The sequence below is a fragment of the Melanaphis sacchari genome, unplaced genomic scaffold (genome assembly GCF_002803265.2).
Source record: "Melanaphis sacchari strain LSU unplaced genomic scaffold, SCAv2.0 Contig23_pilon_pilon, whole genome shotgun sequence".
Lineage (NCBI taxonomy): Eukaryota > Metazoa > Arthropoda > Insecta > Hemiptera > Aphididae > Melanaphis > Melanaphis sacchari.
In genome coordinates this window covers 3,194,850-3,212,728 of record NW_020271114.1, presented here as the reverse complement: position 1 = coordinate 3,212,728, position 17,879 = coordinate 3,194,850, and the positions used below count along the sequence as shown (strand labels likewise).

The following is a 17,879-nucleotide window of genomic DNA, read 5'->3' as shown; positions in this document are numbered from 1 at the left end:
TAGGTTTAACAAAATAATTAAAAGTCGTTTTTTATCGTTTAAATACAATTAAATAAATAAGTAATAGTAATAAAGTAAATAATTTTGTCAAAATTTAAACTTAAAATGTCTTTATGTATAAACTATACTTATTAAATACCTTTTAATAAATTTTTAAGCATTTTTACTCATTCATACATTTTTATTGGGTTTTATAAAAAATCTAAAAACATCAAAAATTTTACAGTCTATAAATAGTTCAAAGAAAATTATAATATAGATTCTTGGTGAAAATTTAAAATTTTATAGTCATTCCGCATTCATTTTTAAATTATAATAAAATAAAAAAATCAATTTACTCAAAATCGGATATAGTATAAAAATTCTCTCTCTTAAATTTTCGTTTGTTTTCCTGATTATAAAAATATTATAAGCTAAATCAAATTTTCTATCCAGAACTACTCTCAATGTTGAAAATTGAACCATTTTATCGATAACTAATCGTGCACTCAAATACTCAATACTCATACATAAAATAAACATCATATTAAAATAAATACATTCATCACTGTTCAGAATCCAAAATATAGAAATCTTTATTAGAAAAATATTTGGATTTCTTACTTGACATATTCAAGTATAATTTTTGGCTGGCCAATTAAAAGTTACTGTATATCACTATAATCTATATAAAAAAACCAAGGCCCCTACCTAAGGCCCTAAATAACTAATTTTATATAATACTAGATATATAAATATATGATAATAATTGATGAAGATATCTAAGTTTATTTATTATCGTAAATTTAAGTAGGTACCTGCTATTGTACTGATCATATATAGGTACATGACTTAGAACTCCAAACGACATAATAGTATAAACGTTAAATTAAATACTTATTCATGTACAAGTTATAACTATATACCTACTTACAGATAAAAGGTAGGTACTAATTTTACTTTTAATTTTTCTAATAAACTCTAATTATGATGGGCGTATTATTTACAATTACATTAACCATAAGTAAAGATTGATAAACTTATTTTGAGCAACTAAAGCCCTACTAAAGCAACTAGCTCTGTTTTTCCTATGTATGTATTAACTAGATGTGTAGCTAGGAATTTTTAGAAAGGGAAGGATAATGGTGTTTTCATTTTATATTAAAATTAAAATTAAACTTATGGAAGTTTCACACACTCTACATATTATATTGTAAACTGTAGTCACCTTCATATTAATATAATACTAAATATAAAAATAGTATATAGGTATTTGTTATAAAAATCATATGATACAATTTTACTAGTATTATTATTACAATGCAAGTCGTAATACTTCAACTTTTATTAAAATTAATTTAATAGGTTTACGGGAGCACTGATTGATTTACTAAAACCATAGATTAAATCTATGCTAAAACATAATAAATTGTCCACCTTCATTTTTTTTTCAAATTCTGATTTTTGAAAAATTTAAGCATTTGGAAGGAATAAGGGCCATACTTACAAATGTGCACGAAATAGTTCATAGTAAATTATAACGGTTTTAGAAAATTCATGAAAACTATAGATTTGAAAATTAAAGAAATTATTTATAAAAATATACTAACATTTTATTGTTTGTAAAAATATTCCAAGCATAATAAAAGTATAAGACTAAGTATTACATTTTTTTATAATTATTAAGAACTTTTATTCATTGATATAGTATAGTCGACTAGTTACTTAGTTAGTTTATAGTAGTACAGTTGAATAAAATGTAATGACTCAGAAACTGTTCATATAATCATACAAAATCAACAATTGATTAGTAATTTGGCATAGGTTTTCTTGAAAAAATAATTTCAAATTTTTTAATAAATTGTTAAATTCAATATTAATGAATGATGATACATAGTATTTAGTACTTAATTTTTGAAAAAAATATTCTATAATTCTAAATTTAATATTTAGTCTTATAAAATTAAAAATAATAAAAATCAGATAATATATATAATATATATATATATATATATATATAATTTATGAAAGCTCAGTAGGCCACACTGGTTCTAATTTTCTATACTCCTTGAAAGTTAACCACAATAACTAAAAAATGTACATAATATTAAAATAATAAACATTTAGAAATTAATTTTGAATTTTGATAATAATTTTAAATAGTTATTACTTTATTAGTTACTAGTTCTATATATTTTTTTTTTTTACATTTACTTGTTCAATTTAATTTAATGTCGTTCATTGTTATTACGTTAATTTTATTACTATAAATTTGGTAATAAGTATCTAGAAGCATTCATTTGTTATTGAACTATTTTTGCTATTTATTTATTCCATATTTTAAACTAAAAAAATTAAAATAAATATGGCAATTCCTAATTTAGCAGGTGATTTTTAGTTATTTATTAACATATTATATATCTTTTATGTGTATATAATTGTAACAATATTTTTTTTTCATTTATTTTAGCCCGAGGCTCTACAGGTTTAAATTTATATCAGAGTCAATCACCATATGACCCAGTCTCTACATTTCCATTGGATAACTCATCAACATTTAAGTTTATGTTGTTCAGTCCAAATGGAAAACATTTTGCTTGGATAAATAATTCCAAGTAAGCCTTAAATTGATGTTTTTTCTAAAAATATATTACATAATATTATCTTCTGATGTTCTGTTAGGGTTGTAATTGCTAAGACTTCTGATTGGAAAACTATTGCTGAAGTCGACTATCCAAAAGCTGCACAATTAGCATATAGCAGTAAAGGAACTTATTTGACTGTTTATGAGCCGTTTATGAGTAAATAGAAAATTATATATTTATAAACTAAATACTATATTTTGTATGATGAGATTTGTATTTTTATTACTCTACTTTTACAAAAGTTTATCATAAAATAATAACTATTCTTAATTAAGAAGTCATACACAGAATATAGGTAGTAAATAAAAGTTATCAAAAAAAAAATAATAATATTAATAAAATTGATACTTTTAAAATCCCTTCTTGATTAAGTATAAAATGTATAAATTTTCTGGTGGTTTTTTTTTTTTTAATGTTTTGTCAAATATCTATTATTGATAGATGTCTTGTTAATTAATAATTTTTCTATATTCTCATAAATTATTTTATAATTGATTTGATTTTTTTTAGCTACACCAAGTAATCCAAAAGGCAGTCCTAATGTGCACATTTTAAAAACAGCTGATGGTAAACTAGTGAAAAGTTTAGAATACAGAGATTATAAACTTTGGTAAAATATATCACAATAATTTTAAAAAAATTATATATTTATATATTTATGCAAAATAAATAAGCCTATTATTTTGTTGGTATAACTTTGTTGTGTTTTATAGGACTCCACAGTGGTCTTCTGATGAAAAAATTTGTGCTCGATTTTTGAATGGCGATGTTTTATTTTATGAGAATTCTAACTTTGATAATATTGTACACAGAATTAAAGGACTTAAACTCAATAACTACTCAATATCTCCAGGAAATCAACCACTTAATATTCTTTGTTTTATTCCAGGTACTTAAATACTTTGTATTTACTAATAATTAATAATTATTTATTTATTTTTATTCTTTCATTAACGCAATTAATAAAATAAATGAGTAAAACAAAAAATTTAACATCAAATTAAACAATACAACCATAAATTACTTATTAGTCTCATATAAACTGAAATAAGATATGTAAGTACTGATTATGCAGTTAATTATTTAGTATTATCTTATTACAGTCTGAATATTGGGGAACAATTAACACATTTTAACCTAAATTGTCTTAATAACAGACCTGAAACACAATATTGAAGTACTATAATTTGGGTTTAAAACTAATTATAATAGGTTGGTTTTTTAATAATTATTAAGTCAATTAATCTATTGTAATGATATACAATTTATATGAACATGTTAATTTCAGCTAAAACTGGCCCTTCAAATGGGCGTCTATTTCAATATCCAGATTTTAGCACTATTGTTGCTAATAAAAGTTTTTTTCAGGTATAATAATATTATTTTTTTTTTATTTATCATTCAAAAAAATTATATTTAATAATACTTTTATTCATAACTTTTAATTTGCTTATATTCAGGCTGATAGAGTAGAAATATTTTGGAACCAAAAAGGAACAGCATCCTTAATGTTAACAAGTACCGATGTAGACAAAACAGGAGCATCATATTATGGTAAACAAGGTTTACATCTAATTACTTCAAAAGGAGACACTTCTCAGGTTATAGTGAGTAAGTAATTCAGTATATATTTTAATATTTTTACATTTGTTTAAAAATGTATTGAATTTAATTAATTCCTAAAATTTAGATAAAGAAGGACCTTTATATAATGCTGCTTGGAGTCCATCTTCAAATGAATTCTGTGTTATTTATGGTTTCATGCCATCAAAAGCAACTTTATATAATTTAAAATGTGATGTAGTGATGGAATTTGGAACTGGAACCTTTAATGCAGTTTATTACAATCCATTTGGAAATAATATCCTTTATATATAATTATTAAATTAAAAAAAAATTGTTATTGTACTTATACATTTCTTTAACTCTATAAACACTTCTTCTCTTGGCTGGGTTTGGTAATGTGCAAGGAAATGCAGAATTATGGGATATAAATGGAAAGAAAAAGATTAAAAAAATAGAAATACCAGATACTACATTTCTTCAATGGTCTCCAGATGGTCAACATTTTGTGACAGCTACAACAGCACCAAGACTAAAAGTAAGTAATGGCTACAAAATCTGGCACTATAGTGGTGCATTACTACATGAAAAACCTTGGGGAAAAGGTGAATTATATCAAGTTGTTTGGCAAAATTATCCTCAAGGTACTTTCAAAACACCCAACATAGTTCACAAAGCTGTTGAAGGAATTGTTTCTAGTCAACCAATTGGTAAGTTAATTTAATAATTTTTGTTTTATTGTTAAATACTTTTATTATCAAAAAAATTTGCATGGGCTGGACCAAATTCTTTAAAATTCAAGCCAAGCCTTTTTTTCAAAAAATATTACAAGCCAGGACTGGGTTAGAATTTTTCTAAATTCAATCCAGATCAGTCTGAACTTTTTGTTTATTAATCAGATCTGATCCTGGCCAGAATTTTATTTAAAAAATTAAAAACTCTTGCAAAACTTATATTTTTTTGAATAATATATTAAATTATAGGTTAAAACTGAAGTAGGCTCACTTTGGTTAAAAATTAAATTATAGAATTAAAAAAAAAAAATTGGTATTTAAACAGTTACAAAAAAAATATTCTTTATCCAAGACCATAACAGGCTGTCAAAAAAAAAAAAAATTATTGGACAGTCTGGGCTATAAATTTTAAGCCCATGCAGACCTCTTATTAATTAATCTTATTATTAAATCGAATTCCTTTTTGTTTTTCTAATTTATTTGTAGCATCTAAACAAGTTTATCGTCCACCACATGCTCGGAACACTGATTTTAAACCTACTAGTTTACATGAAGATTCATCATTAGAAACAAGTATGATTTTATTAACTGTGTAATTTTGTAAAAGCAAATGATTTAATATAAGTTTTTAATGTAATGATACTAAAATATAAAACAAAGTATTGTTTTATCAAATCTAGAATCTGAAAAATTGTGTACTTCAATTAAATTATAACTATAGTTAATTCTATTTCCAATATAATAATAACCTACAAAATAACTAAAACATTTATTAGAAAACCAATCAAAAGCATATTTAAAGATGAAAAAGAAACGAGAAGCTAAACGACAAGCAAAACAGCTCCAAGATGAAGAGAACTCAAGCAATGATAAGCAAAATGCTATAAAAATAATTGAGGAACCCAAAGATAACGAAAAACAATTAAGGATTAAAAAGATTCAATCTGTATGTTTTATGATTGTTATCAATTTATTTGTTAATTATTAAATAATACTTTTGTGTTTGTTGTCTTACAGGATTTAAAAAGTATCAATCGTTTTAAAACTTTACAATCTTCTGGTAAAGAATTGGATTGTAACCAATTAGCAAGATTAAAACTTGAAAATGGCTTATTAGCTGAACTTAAACAACTACAGATGTAGAGAAAAATATTAAATTTAATAAAAGAAACAAATGTAATACTTAATTTATTATGTTTTATATTAATAACTATTGATTTCCTATAATATTCTCTCTGATAATATGTTTTATATTACTGTACTGTACCAACAGTGTTTTTCTTTAATGTTATAGACTTAAATAGAAAGACTTAAAAAGAAATTTCAAATAATAGTTAAATAAATGACAATATCTTTAAGTTTCCTTTTAGGTTAGAAGTTAAAATTTTAATACTTGAGATATAAATGAATAATAACTAGTATGAAATTAAAAGTGGTGAAGAAATGCTTTTTAAGAATTTAGAAATGAAAATCACTGGAACATAATATTTCTACACAGAAATTTTTAATGAAAGTGATTCAATTAATACTTATAATATACTTAATATATACTTACAAGCTGGTCCTACAGTGTTACTTTAACATATTAAATAATGCCTGTAGATTTACGTTGTCTTTAATTTAATGAAAAGCACATTTTTTTTTTTTTTAAGGCCTTTGAGACCATCTTGCCACAGTACAAATCCTTCCCCATTCTTCTCTATTCTCCGCTACCTCCTTCCAATCCATGTGATCATATTCCACTCCACCAGCACTTAGGAAATTTTTTTTAATTCCATCTTCCCATCGTAACCTTGGTCTACCCAGTGGTCTTTTTCATTTTGGGTTTTCTTGGAGTACCCTTTGAACCATTGAATCTTGTTTCTTAACTGCGTGTCCTGCCCATTCCAACTTACACCCGTTTGATCTCGACGATCTCGTTTATAATATTTGGTCTATTGAAAAGCTCCATCAGTTCTTGATTATGCTTTTTTCTCCATCCTTGAAAATCTTGATCATATATAGGTCCATATGTTTTGCGAAGTACCTTCCTCTCAAAAACCGCTAATCTGTCCTCCTCAGTCTTTTGTAACGTCCAACATTGTGAACCATACAATGGTTTTTACATACAAAAAAATGTTTCATACAAATTGGTCGTATGACTGTCAAGTACAGCTGAGTTTTAACTTCTTTTGACAGGACTTTTGAGCTTAGTAGTTTGCCTAGTGCATAGAAGCATTTATTTCCCATTTTTATTCTTTATTGAATTTCAATTTGACATTCATTCTTCTGCGTTACAACCGTGCCCAGGTATTTGAAATCTACTTTTTTGAACTCATACTGACTAACTGTTACGGTTTCAGTTTCCTTAAGGTTATCTAGTTCCGTACTAAGTTTCATGTACTGCGTTTTCTCTATGTTGAGATGTAGCCCTACCTTCTTTGCCAATTCTATTAACCTGCCGCATAAATCTACCACTTTTTGTTCCTCTTCGCAAGACTATATCGTCTGCATAGGCGAGTAGACTAAAGCAAGTTTTATCCATTCTTACTCCTTCATCTCTTCCAATATTTATTCCTCGGATCACCTTCTCTAATACTAAATTAAACAGTACTGGCTGGCGACAAGACATCCCCCTGTCTAAGTCCGGTTTTTACCTCCACCATCTTCGATGTCGCGTTTCTTACTTTGACTTTGACTTTAGTCTGTCTTATACTAGCTTCAACTAAATGTACTATTTTCCTTGGGAAATGGAAATGTTTCAAAATATCGGTTATGCTAGTTCTATCTATACTGTCATACGCCTTTGAAAATCAACGAAGATAACATGGAATTTCTTATTATATTCCCAGCTTTTCTGGAATAACTGCCTGATTATAAATATTTGGTCTGTCGTTGACCTATTTTGCCTGAATCCATATTGATAGTCCCCACCACTTGTTTGGCCAGAGGTTTGATTCTATCCAGAATGCAATATGATAATACCTTATATGTTGTATCTAGCAACGTTATTCCTCTATAGTTACTACAGACTTGCTTGTCGCCTTTTTTGTGTATTGGGCATATGTATGCTACTCCCCAATCTGTCGGTAAAATTTCCGTCTCCCACACTCCTTTTATCAACAAGTATATACTCTCTATCATGGAGCTGTCCGCATGCTTTAGAATTTCTCTTGAAGGTCATCTTCCCCGGATGACTTGTGGTTTTTGAGCCTTTTGATCTGTTGTTTGATTTCTTCCTGTTGTGTCCATATGTAAATGTATCAACTGATACTTCACAATTGAGTAACTTTTCAAAGTACTCTGCCTATTTCTCCATTATTTTTTCCTGATTCGTCACTAGGCTTCCATCGTCCTTTTTCAGAAATTTTTCTTGTCTTCTATATCCGCCTTTAAAGCTATTTACCTTGTGATATAGTTGTCGTGTATTGTGTGATCTGTAATCTTGTTCTGCCTCCCTTATTACATTTTGAACATGCTTTCTCTTTTCACATCTAAAAATGTTATGAGCTTCTTTTCTTTTGATTCTAAATATTCTTTCTTCTTCCTGGTTACTAGCATCATTTAGCCATCTTTCTCTTGCTATTTCCTTCTTTTCAGGGCTTCTAGGCATATAACATTAAACCAGGGTTTCTTCATTCTATGAGCTTTCCCTAAAACTTTCTCCGACACACTTCCAAGGGTATGTTTAATTATTTTCCATTGTTCATCTACTGTTTCGGGGTTTGAGTTAAATTCTCGCGCCATTTTCTGTATGTTCTCTTGAAATTCTCTAACTTTCCTACTATCCCTGAGTTTCTCTACATCATACCTGACAATTTCCGGTCTCATATTCCTACTCATTGTTTTTAGCTTAACTCTAAATTTGCTAACTACTAGGAAATTGTCAGAGTCGCAATCAGCTCCTCTGTATGTTCTTAAATCCGTTATGTTATTGGCAAATCTCTCATTTATTAATATATTATGATCTATTTGGTTTACGTGCCTACCATCAGGTGACACCCACGTCCCTTTATGTATGTTCTTATGCGGGAACATTGTACTCTTGACTTAAATACCTTTCCTTATGGCCAGATCCACAAGTTTTGAGCCATTATCATTAGTCATGTCGTGTAAACTGTGGGTACCAATAGTTGGTCTATATGATCTCCTTTTCCCTATTTTGGCGTTCATATCTCCTAGTACAATTTTTATTTTGCTATTACTAATCCCTTCTAGTAGTTGTTCTATCTCAGTACAAAAATCTTCTTTTTCTTGTTGTGATTTGTCCTTCGTAGGTGTATGTACGTTAATGAATACGATATCGAACCATTTAGTCTCTATTTTCAACAATGCCAAAAAGGATTGACATATTGCCCATGTCTATATTTCCTGCTTCCTTCCATCTTATTTCCTGCAGAGCTACTACTCCTAAACCATATTTTTTTCTTCCTTAATCATCCTTTGTGCAGCACCGGGTTTGTAAAGAGTTCGTACGTTCTAAGTTCCAAAAGTAAGTTCCGTGTTTCCGTTTCTATGTCTTTTTCCATTAAATCTAGTCCGAGGCTTGTTCTTGGGATCCTGAACAAAGCATTTTTACGAGGCAGGGTTGTTAGCCCTGCGCTCAACCCCCAACCTGGAGGACCAGACTACCCCTACCATTTAAGGTCAGGGTACGGCTACTGCAGTGTACTGGAGGTACACTGGGCGATGGGAGCGCCACTTTGCCTACGTCGGCAATGAAAAGCACATACATATTTTAAACCGTCACTTGAATGATTATTTGAACAAAATATAAAATATAGGACCAAAATTATGTATAATTTTAAAGACTTACAGACTGATGTAGGGTAAGTTAAAAAAAAAAATCCTACCAAGGAACAAAGTTCCCCATTTTAACCTTGGGAATGAATTTAGGAAAATCTAATGTTAGTGGATATCTACATCATAAAACATAACTACTAACTAAATTTCATAGTCATTAGTCATAGCTTCATTAATTAAGATTAAGCAATGATGAATAGGTCAGGATATGTTATTTTATACATTTAGATGATTATTTTATATTAAATCAAACTAAATAATGTTTAAATTCAACAAAAATTAAAAATTAATTATTAAAGAATTATTATTTAAACAACCAAGCTATGTTAAATATTCAAAATAAAAAATGGATGTGCATTGTATTTTTTATTAACAAATATTTTGTATTTGTTCCAATACATTTAATTCTATAAAAAAAGTACTACTAGCATTGAAGTGGAAGTCGTCTACATTTTTAATTTATTTAAACCGTTGTTTTATGTATAATATGTAGTCATATTAATATTATTATTTATCAATAATAGTGAAAGCTTATCACTCAATAAACGATTTTTTTTTTATTGATAACATCACATTGATAATAGTTCAGATAAATTAAACTATTAAATTTAAATTAAGCTGTGCATAGAATTCTTTCTTAACTTCTGCTATGTATTTTTATTATAAATAAAAATATGAATTTAAAAAATAATGTATGGATGTTGTCTCAGTCATTTTTCAAATGGACTTGGCGCAAACGGTATTATTCTTCAACAGCAACGTCATTAAAAGAACTAAATATAAATGACAATTTAAGTTCTTTCAAAAAACTGAAGTATCCTGAGAGCATGTTTGTGTCCTGTAATGATGTAGCAAGTAAATATTCAATATATAATGGCGGTAGTTTAATTAATTTAATTGTATTATATTTTTATTACAATTTTAATTTATTGTGGTTTGTTACAATAAGAAGGAAATTATTTTTATAATCTTATGTGCATATTTCCTATGTTTTTTATTATTTAATTTGTAAATATGTTTAGAAGATATTTCTGACACAATATCTGAACACTTGACCAATAAATATGGTAATAAACAAATTGAAATAATTGAAGCCAACCCTGGTCCCTGCTTAATTACACAACATTTATTGAATAAAACCAATTACAATATATGTGTATATGAAAATAGTTATAATGTGTTTAAAGAATTCTTAATGGTAAATATTCAATTTTGTTTAACTATGCGAGAGCATTATATGAGACCTATATTATTTATTTAAAAAAATGTTAATATGTTTTTTTAATTATAGGCAATCCATTCAATTCATGGTGACAGAATTAAAATTAACCCTGGGAATTTTCTTTTGCTTTGGAAGTTTGGGTATCAAGATCGAATGGATCGAGGAGACAGAGTCTCAAAGTTTCTATCAACTACTGGTATACCACAACAATCATGGAACCAAGAGAGTATGCTTTTTTTATTTAATTTTTACTTATTTAAAAAATATTGAGTTATAAAAAATTAATATTTATAGATCCATCACTTAAAATAATTGCCTCATTACCGAATAAGAAGTTTTTAAATTATTTGATTTATAGTTTTATATTTCAAACTGGATTGATGGTTTATGGTCGACCAGAATTTTATTTTTTACTCCCACCATCAGTATTTAAGGTAAAATATATTTTTTTGTATTTATTAAAAAAAATAATGTTTACATAAAAATTTTAACAAATATATAATTTTTGATTATCTTTCTCCTTTAAGCACTAGGTATTTATTGGAGAGAGATAGAGGTTTTTTTTAATAATAAAAGTTATAAATTATAAAACTAACGACCAAATACATTTAAGTATTATTATTTAATATAATATGATCACAAATTTCAATTTCATACCCCAAACCTCACAGGATGGATTATGTTATTTTGTTCTAATTACGTATAATTTAATTTTTAGAGGTATTCTTGTAAACCAATTATTGATAAAAAATACTATAAAACACAAACAATTCTATTTCAAACAATCTTTGATGTAGAATTAATAAAAACTTATCCAAGAAAAGCATTTTATCCACCACATATTTCAAAAACTGCTATTAAAAATGTACGTTTTAAAGAGGTTAGTTAAAAAATAATATGCATTATTTAAAAACAAATTAAAATTTTTTATTGTGTATTATATTAATTTATATTTGTTATTGTTTTTAGTTGAAAGAGGCAGATGAAAAGTATATGATCTTAGCAAAAGTAGTAGGCCGTCCAGATATTTTAAAACACGGAGGCTTAACAGAAGATTTATTAAAACCATATTGGTACTTTGTCAAACATCATACTCTAAGCCGTAAAAATTTTGTAATACCAATGTTAGAGTAAGTATTAATAATTTATTCTTATTTTATTTATTTCCTAGTAATCATAATTGTTGATAATTTTTTTACTTTTAGGCAGTGGATTCCTGGTTGTGGACCTCATTTTATTGCTCAAGGATACACAATTTTTACACAGTTTGGAGATCTCACACCTCCTCAAATTTTACGTTTATTCTTAAAATTTATTAGTTTGCCAGAATATAATGATTCACCGTTTCTAAATTCAATGGAAAGTAGAATTGCTAAATTATTACCTTCATTACAAATCACAACTGAAGATTCTATTATTGAACAATCTGAAAATAACACTTCTATAGATTTCATAGAGTTTAATAACAAAAACAATTAATTTATAAGTAAATAAGACTGAATTTAAAATTATAATGTTGTAATATTAATATTATAAATGATTATACATTTTTCAGATTGTATTTGTATTGATTTGTGTTAAATTAGTAACATTGTGAATATATTTAATGATTTGTTTTAAACTTGATGTACAAGGTTAGTTTGTACTTTGTAATAAAAGTTATGATTGGAATTATTATTGCTATACATTTAAATAACCATCTGAATTTCATATTATAGTAGTTTATGATATTTTAAAAATAATACATTTTATAAAAAGTTGCTTTTTTTGTTTAATTAATGATTTATATTGAATAATAATAATTTCTGCTAATTTCAAAATTGAATAGATAATCTATGTTTTATGTGTTTTATGTGAACATGTGGTAGTAATTGCATTTATTTAAAATAATTGTATTTATTATGAACTTTACTAAAAACTATTTATCATACAAAGAAGCATGAATTATATTTGATATATATGATTCAGTTCAATATTCCATTCAATGTATTATGTATTAATTGCTGTTTCATATTGTTTAATGATTGAGTAAACATATGTACATTTTCTTTATTCAACATTATGAGGGTATCCAATCTATCTTTAAAAGCAGCACGTTCTTCTTCAACCAATTCTAGTCTGAATGTTATAAAATAGTATTCATTATGATTTTTATTATTATTAACGTATACCTATATAGTATTACTTATTCTATAATTCTATTAATTTTTCATTAGAATTTAATTCATGTTTGAAATTATATGAAATACTATTTGTTCTTTGCTTAAATAATGTAGATGAACTCAAACATCTCATCTTTAATTTAAATTTTTCTAATTTTTGTTTTTCCATTAAGTATTTATTCTGTTAAATAAATTATACTGTTAATTTAATAAAATATTTAATTCTGATATATTTACTTTAAAATCAACAGCATCCAGAACATGTTCACAAATTTTATTATGAGCTATGGTTAATAGATCCACAAGTTGTTGGTTTTCAAATTCATTCAATTTCTATTTAATAAAACTATATTAAAACCTCGCAATGATATTATTCATCTGATATTGGTTATTTACCTTAAAAAAAATTTCTTTAGAATCCGTAAAATCTATTGAACACATATTATGAACTCTGTAAAGTTTTAATTTAATGTTTAGTACTTAATGAATTATCATATAATATATATCTATACTACTATTATTACTTAGTTGAGTCATTATTCTTTAGTGTTTTGGATTCTAAATGAGATATTCTTCTATCTTTATCATTCAAATCAAATGCTTGCCGTTCAATAATTTTTGTTGCCTGTAATTATTTTTTATTTTTTATTTTTATTTTTTTAATCATTTTAACTATCTATATTTAAACATACTTTATCATATTTTGATTGTAATAATGTAATTGATTTTTCGAATTTTATTACAGAGTCTTTAGTTTTAAGCCGTTGTATATTGTTATTACTTAACTCGGTCTATAAACACATAGAATTATTGAAAATTAATATGTACGAGTCTTATAGTAATATGTTAACAATACCTTTAATTGATCAATAAGTTGGTTATCTGATTCAGACTTTGATAATAATTTTTGAATTTGTATTCTTAAAACAGTGATTTCTACATCCAATGCTTTACTACAACTTTTCCAAATTTCCACCAATTTAGTCAATTTGCTAACCTTTGATTGAGCATCCTTTAATACTTGATCACTAGTTGCTTTACGTGCTTTTTCTAATTTTCTGGTGTTAACTAAAGACATTTTATGGTTAGAATAGATTTATAAAAGGTATTCTTCATTGTTAAACATTTTTATTTGAATATTTTATTTATTTATTCAAGGACACTTATAAAAGATTATTCTGGTATCACTTACCTAATAGGTACTTAAAAAATGTAGGTATCTTACAAGACAGTTAAATAATTCTTAAAAAAACAACTACAATTTTATAAATAAACTATATTTTTAAATAAATAAAATAAAATAGTAGGAGATTCTTTTATCAAACATTGATTATTTCTAAATCTATTAACGTTTTCGAAAAAAAAAATTTTCATACTTTCTAGTTAAAATAAAATGGACATATTTAAATATATATATATATTTATATTTTTTATCGTCATAATTTTTTAAGTTTTTACTTTTTTGAATGACAACATACATTCTTAATACCTTATTCTAAAGCTAAAAAAGTTCAGATTATTTCGATACATAAAAATTAAAATTCGGACGAGTAGCTTATGAGTTAAAGTATTTAAAGTTTCGATAAGCGAAGTAGTAGAATAATATTTTGCTGAGTATTTTCTCATATCACATTGCCTCACTAACCTTGTATGTATGTTGTTATTCAAAAAAATTAAAAATATTGTTTTATTTTAACTGGAAATTATATCAAAAAGAAAATATTTTCAAAAACAATAGATTTAAAATAATGAGTGTTTGATAAAAGAATCGACTAATATACATCAAAAAAGGATGTTATTATAATTTAACTTTTTATTAAGTACTTATGTTTATTAAATATTCTTATAATTAAAAATAAAAAGTACTTTAGTTGAAAATTTCTATAAATCAAACACTTCAAGATTCAAAAGCCAAACAGAATATCTAATTAAACAAAAATATCAATATTATAATCCAGTAACATTTCTCATATAGAACATCTTTAAAATATATATGTCAGGACTATAAAAATACCAGTTAAATGATGCAGTTCTTTGGTTTTTGAATCATTTTGTTTCACTTGCAGCTCGTTTACTTTCTGTTGCAACATTAATATTTTTTGCGCACGCCCTATATAATTTGAAGATCCCGTGCCCATTAAAACTGTTTGCATCACAACTGGATCTCCAATTTCATTAGATAAAGCCTATATCATTCATGATCAATACTGTTTTAAATGCTTAAAAACACTTTAAAAACTTTAATTCCCATTAAAAGAATCCTTACATTTTGAGTTATTTTTAAATCATTTTTCAACTGCATTATTTGGTTTCGGTAATTGCAAATCTTTTTATTCAATACATTAAACTTATCAGTCGAGTGTTTTATTTCTAAAAAATCTTTGTTTCCTAAAATATCAATTAAAAATATTAATAAATATTACTTTAATATTTTATTCACTGACAGTATATACTTGTATAATCATTAGATGCTGACGATTTAATTATTTGTAATTCTGACATTAGTTCGTTTACCCTCTCTGTTAACTGTAATATTTTTTTATTTGTAAAATATGGTATATTACAATCACATTTTAAACCATCGTTTTTTATAATATTTTTGTTTTCAATTATTGGTAACAAACGGTCGTTTTCATCTTCCAAACTCTATTTAAATATTTATATAAAAAAAATAAATATGTTTAAGATAATTATAACTACTTTACCTTACTTTTATTTTATGTAAAAGATGCTTATTTGTATTTTGAATACTTGTCATGTCTATAAGCTCAGAACATGATGGAATGATCATCTCATTCTAGATAGGTAATAAACAATTAATATTTTAACTTTTAACATTATAAATATATTGTCCTTTCTTTTATTATTACAAAACTCATCTCTCTATCTTGAGTTTTGTTATAAATTGTATTAACACTCAATTCATCATTTTCATCCATTGATTTATTAACATTGTCTACAATAGACTGAGTAAAATACTTTTTAATAGCATCCATAACCATAAATTAAAAAATACTATCACATATACACCTAATCCATAAGTGTATTTAATGTGATAATCAAAGATTAATATTTTAGATAAACATTGCAGCTCCTAGGTGACAACTGTAAAGAAAATATATTATAGATTTTATTATTATATGTAGGTAGTACCAGCTCATATCCAAGTATTATTTTTTTTTTTACATGGTTTTAATTGTCTCATTTGTAAATTTCACTCACAATGATTAATTTTGGTGTCTCAATCTTGCAAACACACAACATACAACTTTACTAGAGTGTCCAAAATTGCCTTTTTGTAAGTTGTTTTTACGACATTTTAAACTTTCTTAAGAAAAAATTATTCTAGATCAAGTATTAATTTTTAAAGCTTTTTTCCCATAAAATTATTATATTATTTTATTAATTTTTAATGACTAAATAATAATAAATAATCTATAGTTTAAACTTCTAATTTTTAATGTAGAAATAATAATAATTTCATACGACCAGATTAATCACTTAATTAATTGAATTAATAATATTTAATTTAAAATAATTTTTGGCATAAAAAAATAATCAACTTTAAAATTTTATTGTAATGTTATAAACCTTGAACCCAGTACAAATCCACAATTAAATATTGCAGTAGATTAGTAATATTAAAAAACCCACATCACGAACTTCTTACTTCGTATTCAGTTATCGTATTTTTTTAATAAACAGTAATAAAAGTTGAATGTATCATAAATTAAATTATGGGTACCTGTCTGAATTGTATGCCGTATACCCACAATTTTATCTTTGTTTATTTAAATTTTACTTTTGATTTTTCTTTTATAAAAAAAAAAAAAAAAAAAAATCATGAATAGAAACGCTAAATTATAGGGTGTTACAAGTTACAACTGATTAATTTCTAGATTGAAATATTTTTATATCCGAGTAAACATTTAATCAAACTGTACCTATATTGCTGAATATCGTGGTCTGTTTCACAGACATACGTATCAGCCACGTCTATAATTGAAACTAATCAGTTTTTATTCATGGATTTTTTTAAAAAAATAGAATAATCAAGAATAAAGTTTAAATTGTGCACATAAGTGCATGATGAATAAACTGAAATGAAAGATAAACTTGTGGGCACACGGCATGCAATTCGGATAAAACCTTCTAAGAGGCGACATGCAATTGGGATACACCGAGTTGCATGACATACCGGTCTAGGAATGAAAATAGAGGAAATAAATTACCATTATCTATACCTATATGGCTATACATAGAGCCAAAATATAATATTAAAATGATTTTTTGAGTCAGCTTTACATGATCCCGATTTCTAAAATATTGTTATCCAAATCGTTTAACAAAGTGTGATTGTAAGTATTATCAGAATATTAAATGAAGTAAAAAAAAAGGAAAATTAGATGATTGCTCTATAATTATAAAGTATCGAGCACACCTCGTAATTGTGTAAGTCAAACAATTTTTAATGTCCAACAACATTACATTTATTACGTCATTAATGGTTAACTTTGAATTATAATAATAATTAATAATGCATATTTATATAATTTATTATTTTTATTAACTTTTGAATCAATACCGCCTTTTCTTAAAAAGATGCGAATAGGTTTGTGATATAAATAGGTAAAGCTTAAAATTAATTTATTGTATTACTAGACATTTTCTACTGCAAAATATTTTGTTGTGCTTCCAATAATCTGACTTATTGATGGGTTTTTTTTTTTATAGTAAAAGCGTGTATTTTAAAAATTGAAGAAAAGAATTTTATTCAGTATTGTTGGTATTG

General features: G+C 25.6%; 2 protein-coding genes and 1 pseudogene across 3 annotated transcripts; 2 read left to right on the top strand and 1 right to left on the bottom strand.

Moving 5' to 3' along the window:
* The first annotated feature begins 2,180 nt into the window (after positions 1 to 2,180).
* On the top strand, positions 2,181 to 6,108 carry LOC112594621 (eukaryotic translation initiation factor 2A). The gene is made up of 12 exons (XM_025339509.1): positions 2,181 to 2,366; positions 2,450 to 2,594; positions 2,662 to 2,780; positions 3,135 to 3,234; positions 3,338 to 3,513; positions 3,913 to 3,992; positions 4,085 to 4,235; positions 4,315 to 4,485; positions 4,562 to 4,897; positions 5,408 to 5,494; positions 5,698 to 5,867; positions 5,939 to 6,108. The coding sequence occupies exons 1-12, from the start codon at positions 2,345 to 2,347 to the stop codon at positions 6,062 to 6,064; spliced, it is 1,683 nt and encodes a 560-aa protein (XP_025195294.1). The 5' UTR covers positions 2,181 to 2,344; the 3' UTR covers positions 6,065 to 6,108.
* Positions 6,109 to 10,302: 4,194 nt separating this feature from the next.
* Positions 10,303 to 12,419, top strand: LOC112594676 (dimethyladenosine transferase 2, mitochondrial). 2 transcript variants are annotated; one of them, XM_025339603.1, is made up of 7 exons: positions 10,303 to 10,558; positions 10,726 to 10,901; positions 10,995 to 11,151; positions 11,220 to 11,359; positions 11,644 to 11,790; positions 11,895 to 12,055; positions 12,131 to 12,419. In XM_025339603.1, the coding sequence occupies exons 1-7, from the start codon at positions 10,378 to 10,380 to the stop codon at positions 12,402 to 12,404; spliced, it is 1,236 nt and encodes a 411-aa protein (XP_025195388.1). In that variant the 5' UTR covers positions 10,303 to 10,377; the 3' UTR covers positions 12,405 to 12,419. The 2 variants fall into 2 exon arrangements, with proteins under 2 accessions (XP_025195388.1, XP_025195386.1); XM_025339601.1 differs by having other exon boundaries at positions 11,644 to 11,805.
* Positions 12,420 to 12,889: 470 nt separating this feature from the next.
* Positions 12,890 to 16,083, bottom strand: LOC112594726 (annotated as a pseudogene).
* Positions 16,084 to 17,879: the final 1,796 nt, after the last annotated feature.